This window comes from Arachis ipaensis, chromosome B5, assembly GCF_059453495.1.
Source record: "Arachis ipaensis isolate K30076 ecotype BB chromosome B5, ASM5945349v1, whole genome shotgun sequence".
Classification (NCBI taxonomy): Eukaryota; Viridiplantae; Streptophyta; class Magnoliopsida; order Fabales; family Fabaceae; genus Arachis; species Arachis ipaensis.
The window spans coordinates 28,064,421-28,071,677 of NC_142440.1; the positions used below are offsets into that span (position 1 = coordinate 28,064,421).

Here is a 7,257-nt window from a genome sequence, read left to right on the forward strand (position 1 = left end):
TGATGACCTGGTAAGGAAGTTCCTTACCCGATTTTCAATACAGAAAGATAAAGTCAAGCATGCTCTAAGCCTGTTGGGGTCAAACAAGAGGTCGAACAGATCTTCCGAGATTATATGGAGAGATTCAACAAAGCTTGTTTGGGAATACAAAATTTACCTCCTGATGTAAAATTCGGTCAAACCGTAATTAATTAAATAATAAATTAAATAGGAGCGAATATGGTTAAAAAATTTAGCAATCGAAATTCGATAATTTAAATATGATATTTAGACTCAGTGAATTTTTCTGAGTTGGAAAACATAGTTTTCTACGTAAAAATGCGCACTAGAAATTTGACCGACAATACCGGCTGAGATTTATCCGGTATTGCAGCTGAATAAATTAATTATAAGTGAATAAGGTTAGGAAATGAGAAATTATAATTTGGGAAGTTAGAAATATTTAAAATATGATTTAAAACTCTAACCTTAAAGGTTTTGGCCCAAAGTTGGGCCAACGGATTAAACCAAGTGAACCGGGTCCAAGTGGGCCCAAGACCCAACATATATATGGCCTAATTAAGCCCATTCAGCAGCCACAACTCTCCCATTTTGTGTGTTTCACGTTGAAGAGAATAGAGGGAAAAAGAGAGAAAAACCTAACCCTCCTTGAAACTTCAAACCACCATAACTTGACCTACGGTGCTCCGATTGACAAGCCGTTTGCGGCCACGCATCACTCTCGATGAGCTCTTCAAGTTTATCTAGGTATTGTATGGTGCTCTAGTATGAGCCATTGGTGATATTCATCATAAGATACAGTGAGTTAAGAGTATTGGTTGATTTTGGTGCACAATTGGGAGATTGGTTTTTCTTGTGGAGCTTTGGTGAGGCTTGGAGCTAAGGTTGGTGGAGACTTCCAAAGGAAAGGCTCAATTAGTTTGACTCCAAGATTTACGGTTTAAGTTTCATTTAAGTACCGTGTGGTGTGATGAGAATTCCTAGGCTATATGCTCCTAGGATTAAGTTTGGATTGTGTAAATGGTTGGTACTAATATGTATAGTTGATATGTAATGTAAATTAATGATTGGATTGAGAATTGTGTGAATTTGTATGTTTGGTGTGTTGAGAATTTGATGAATTGGATAATGAATATTTGTTTGTGGAATATGCATTTAAATTGTGAATTTGGGCCGGAGGCCGTGAATCTTGGGCTAGAGGCCGGAAAGAGGTAAGGAAGGTAAGTGATGTGTGTATTGTGTGACGTCATATGAGATTGAATGGATATTGAATATTGAGTGTGTGAAAAAATGAGAGGAATGGGGAATAATAAGAAATTAGGAATTTAGGAGTGGAAGGTGACGAAATTGAATTGAATTATGCAGATGAGGTAGGTTTGGTTTTGGTTGAGTGTAATTATGTGAATGTGGTTGGGTTGTCGTCATTTGGAGGAGTGGAAATGAATTTGGCTTGTGAACATTGGAATAATTGGTGATTTCTGTTTTGGGTAAAAACTGATTTTTAACCGAAACTTCGCCGGTCTGTAACTCGGTCCTCGGAGTTAGGAATTCTTCAAAACCAGATTTTTATGAAATTTTATTCAACGATCTTTCCAACGGCTCAGAAATGGTTGAAAAATGAATTTTGTAGAAGAAGTTATGTGTGCCGGAAGTTTGAGGTTTGAAAATGAAATTCTGCAACTTTTTCAGACTTAGTAAAATTTTTAAGAAAATGTACGTCCACGCGAACGCATGGCCGACGCGCATGCGTAACCCATATAATCCCCCCCCACGTGTGTGCGTGGCCGACGCATACACGTTGCTGTGCTGATGCTGCTGCGTGGTAGAAAAACCAGAGAGTTGTGATGGTATTGTGCCGGATTTGTGCGCAGAGCACAAAACGCCTCCACGAGTACGCGTGACTGACGCGCACGCGTCACTTCCCCTCTCTGATTTCCACGCGTACGCATGGGCGATGCTCACGCGTCACTCCCTTATTCCGCTTTCCACGCGTGTGCATGGGCGACGCGCACGCGTGACCCTGTTTTCAGCAAATATGATTTTTGTATTTTTAAACTGAATTTCAAACCTCTAAGCTTCCATTTTCATCGTTTTAGCCTTAAATCTTTATAGTATGCCTAGTAATGAAAGGAAGCTAGGACATGTGGTAACTTGTGGATGAAGTAAAGTGAGAATTAATGATGAATGATGAGTAATGATGATTGTATGAGTTGCTGAGGATGATGGTGAAAGTGCTGTGTATGTTATGAGCAGGATGGATGTGATAAGCATTGAATTATGGCTGAGTATGTATATGTATATAATTAATGATTAAATGATTAAATGATTATGATTGATTGAGGAAGCTTGAACATGTGGCGAGTATGCCAGAGATGCATATATGATTAATGAATGAATGTGGTAAATGAATAATGATGAAAAATGTTGAATGTGAGTATGCTTATATTTTCTCTCTGGTTGTAAGGGTGGCAGGGCACCGATACCCTCTAATGGTGACAGGGCACAGATACCCTCTAATGGTGACAGGACACAGATACCCTCTAATGGTGATAGGGCACGGATTCCCTCTAATGGTGATAAGGCGCAACAGAGAGACTGTGCCTGGGTTAGCTACCGGACACGTCGGGTTGGCTTGATAAGTGATAACCGACAGATGATATCATCAGCTATAGGGCAGGCATACATCATTTGCATATGCTTGAATTGTTTGGGTTTGCCTATTTGTTTTGGATTGCTATATCATATATGATATGTTACCTTATTATGTGCTATTTGTTCTACTTGCCTTATTGTGTATTACTTGCCTGTATTGCTTGTGTTTGTACAACTGAGAGGTCCCTCATGCTGGTGTCGATTGACGCTAAAGACTGTTCTTGTTGAAATGGAATGATGATACGATTAATTTAAAATGATGATTATTGAATGAGGTAATTTGAGTTCCCTAGGTAGACACAGTGAAGTGATTTCACTACTCTAGGTAGAAAATGAGATAATTTGAACTCCCTGGGTAGACGCAGTGAAGTGATTTCACTTGCTCCAGGTGAGGATATGAGGTATCGATATAGAATTGCTGAGACAAAATAGCTGGTGATGGTTTTGTTTATGATTCTGATTCTGATTTGTTGGAGAGTTAGAAAGTTGGGAAGCATGAGGAAGATGAATTAGATTTAGCATTCCCTTATGATAGTTGCCTATTTATGGATTAGCGAGAACATAGGATGAATATTTGGTGAAAGGAAGTTTAGGATGTTTAGTGAGTTTTTATTACAATGCATTGTATTTATTTAGCACTTTTACCGTACTGGGAACCCATGGGTCGGGGGTTCTCATTTCGTATATATCTCTTGTTTTTCAGATGCAGGTCCAGGTGCTCGGCAGTGAGCTGTGGTTTGTCTGAAAGACGGCGAAGACCTCTAAGATCTCTTATTTACTTTTGCTTAGATTCTCTCCGCTTTTGTTTTTAAAGAACTCATGCTATGTATTTAATCCTTTTGAAAACTTGCCTATAGAGGCCCTTGTGTATCATTTGGGAGAGATTAGGAGATATGGTTGTCAAACTGCTTTTATACTATACCCTAGCCGGCCTAAACTTTGCGGGTCGCGACTAGTAGCTATTTACTTATGTTATATATCTATATATTGTCCTTCTCTTATTCTCCTTAATGTCTTTTTCTGTATATCGCTTTCGACTTCACGCTTTATCTTTTAGTTGTCGATACGTGAGTGATACGACTTCGCGATTTTATTTTTACCCTTTTCAGGCTTCTCAATTAATACTCCTTTCAATTTTACTTATATTTATGTATTAAAAATCCCCCTTAAGAGTCGTACCACCTTATTATCATTGACTTATGACTCGAGCATAGCAGTAATAATGGGTTTGGTTAATGGCCTTAGAGAATGGTCGTTCTCCCAATCAATATCCAAGCGACACCCGACTTCCTTGTACGAAGTACAAGAGCGGGCAGAAAAGTACATCAACATAAAGGAGAATTTCTGACTTAGAGAACCCGTCCCAAGGTCAAATCCTTCTTACCAAGCTCGGGACAAGGAGAAGGAGACTAAGAAAAATGAGGAGTATAACTCGGAGAAACCACGAAGATATCATAATTACACCCCACTCTGAGTATCTCTTGTTGATGTTTACAGAGGGATATGTCACACTGAAAAGCTTCCACCTCCTCGCCCCATCAAGCACAAAAAGGTTGGAAGTCGGATAAAATATTGTGAGTACCACAAGCTATATGGGCATTCTACTAATAATTGTTATGACTTAAAGAATGTCAGCTAGAGAGGTAATTGGTTGAAAGGTCGGACAACCAAAAGAAAAGGAAAAGAGATGACGATGACAACGAGATCGACCCCACAAACTCCTAAGAGGCACATACATATGATAAATAGAGGATTTTTAGGAGGGGGAATCACTAAATCCTCAGTAAAAGGCATCTTAAAGAAGTATATCAAGTTGGGGACGATAGTTGAGCTCCTGACTTACCAACCATCTCATTCACCAAAGAAGATGTGCAAGGGGTAACATCGGGCCACGACGACCCTGTGGTAATTACAATGATCATTGCTAATGCCAATCTCCATAGAATTTTGGTGGATCAAGGAAGTTCGTCTGACATACTATTTTAGCCCACTTTTGACAAACTCGGGATATAAAAAAAGGATTTGAAGGCATATCCAGAAACCTTTTTGGGTTAGAGGACACACCAATCCGACCTCTTGGTTTCATCTCGTTATACACCACCTTTGGTAAAGGCACAAGATCAAGAACTTTAAGCATTGACTACACTGCGGTCGACATCATATCCACTTACAATGGCTTAATAGGCCGAACCACTTTAAACCGACTAGCTGCAGTTGTCTCTACACCCCACCTGTGTATGAAGTTCCTAACTGCAGAAGGAATCGCTATTGTAAAGGGAGACCAGAATTTGGCAAGATAGTGTTACAATGAAAGTTTCAACTTAAAAGATAGTACAAGAGGTAAAGAAGTCAATACTATTGAGTTCGGCAGTGTCTGAGTTCGGGAAGAGCTACGTCCCCAACTTAAAGGAAAGATAAAAAAGGTACAAATTGGAGATCAGGCAGAAAAGACTACGAGTATAGGGGCCAACTTGGAGGAAGGTCTAAAGGCACAACTCGTTGTTCTCTTACAAAGGAATTCCGATCTCTTTGCCTGAAAAGCCTCCGATATGCCTGGTATAAACCCCGACCTCATGTCACACAAGCTCGCCGTTTATCCAGGTTTTCGACCTGTTCAGCAAAAGCGACGGAAGCTCGGTCTTGAAAGAACACAAGTTGTGGAAGAACAGGTGCAAGCCTTATTAGAAACTGGGTTTATAAGGGAAGTAAAGTATCCCTTGTGGCTGGCTAATGTGGTCCTTGTAAAAAAGCAGAATAGAAAATGGAAGATGTATGTTGATTACACCGACCTCAACAAAGCTTGTCCCAAGGATCCATACACTCTCTCTAGTATTGATGCCCTGGTTGAGCTTAAGATATAGATATTTGACCTTCATGGATGCGTACTTGGGATACAATCAAATCCCGATGTACAAACTAGACTAAGAAATGACTTTTTTTTCATTACTCCAAAGGTTAACTATTGTTATGTAGTAATGTATTTCAGACTGAAAAATGCTGGAGCTACATATCAACGACTAATGAATAAGGTATTTTCATCTCACATTGGAAAACTAATGGAGGTATATGTGGAAAATATGCTCGTCAAGACCCGAGATGACTTTTCTCTTTTGACTAATTTATCCAAGGTATTTTCCACAATAAGGAAGCATGGGATGAAGTTAAATCCTTCAAATGCACTTTTGTAGTAGAAGCCGGGAAGTTCTTGGACTTCGTGTTCACTCAAAGAGGCATTGAGGCCAACCTGGACAAATGTATAATAATATTGGAAATGAAAAGTCCGACTTACCTCAAGGAAGTACAACAACTAAATGGGAGGTTGGCAGCATTGTCTAGGTTTCTAGCAAGATCAACTCTGAAGTGTCTACCCTTGTTCTCAATACTTAAAAAAGGGAACCAATTTGAATGGAGTCAGAAATGTGAACAAACCTTCTAGAACTTTAAACATTCTTAAGCCAACCCCCAATACTTACCTGACCTGTCCCAAGGGAGGAGCTCATTCTCTACCTAGCAGTAGCAAGTCGTGTTATAGCCTCAGCTTTGGTCCAAGAAGGTGAACACGGACAACAACCCATCTACTTTGTGAGCAAAGCACTACAGAGGGCAGAACTAAACTATCAAAAGATAGAAAAGTTTGCATACACCCTTATCATCACTTCTAGAAGGCTCTGACCTTACTTTCAAGCTCACACTATAAAGGTCCGAACTAATCAACCCACGAAGTATATTCTACAGAAGACGTACATTGCAGGAAGGATGCTACAATAGGCTATAGAACTATTCGAGTTTGACCTAAGATATGAAACTCAGACAGCCATCAAATCACAGTATTTAGCCGACTTTGTGGCAGAATACACTAAAGTATGGGAAAATTCGTCAACTTGGAATTTGTACGTAAATGGATCATCCAACAAAGCTAGAAGTCAAGTAGGAGTTATCATGGAGAATGAAGAAGGAACTCGGATTGAACTATCACTAAAGTTCGAGTTTCCTGCTTCTAACAATCAAGCAGAATATAAAGCTTTGCTTTCTGGCTTGAAGCTCGCTAAAGAGGTAAGGGCAAAAAGATTGATAGTGTTTAGTGACTCTCAAGTGATAACTTTCCAAGTTAACGGTACTTATCAAGCTAAAGACCCCAACATTAGGAAGTACCTGGAAGAAGCACATGAACAATTAGCACAGTTCTCAAAAAGAGAAGTTCGACATATAGCTCAGGAATCCAATGCCTGAGCAGATGCCCTCTCTAAATTAGCCAGCATTAAGTCAGGGGGCAACAATAGAAGGCTGATCCAGGAACTCTCCACGCATCATCAGTATTGAAGGAAGAAGACAAGTCGGATACAATGACGATATCCAACCAAAGCCTAGGATGGATAACTCCCATAATCAAATATCTTAAATTTGATATCACCCCAAAAGATAAAAAGGAGTAAGGAGGCTCATAAGGGAAGCACAAAACTATACATTGGTCCACAACATTCTCTATAAAACAGGAGTATCCACACTTCTACTAAAGTGTGTCCCGACCTCTAAGACTAAAGAGGTCCTGGAAGAAGTTCATAATGGCATATGTGGAAATCACTTAGGAGCATGATCACTAGACAA

General features: G+C 39.7%; 1 protein-coding gene across 1 annotated transcript; it reads left to right on the forward strand.

Moving 5' to 3' along the window:
• Positions 1–5,201: 5,201 nt before the first annotated feature.
• LOC148563691 (uncharacterized) lies at positions 5,202–6,882 on the forward strand. Its single transcript, XM_088486906.1, has 3 exons — positions 5,202–5,422; positions 5,639–5,780; positions 6,463–6,882. The coding sequence occupies exons 1-3, from the start codon at positions 5,202–5,204 to the stop codon at positions 6,880–6,882; spliced, it is 783 nt and encodes a 260-aa protein (XP_088343032.1).
• Positions 6,883–7,257: the final 375 nt, after the last annotated feature.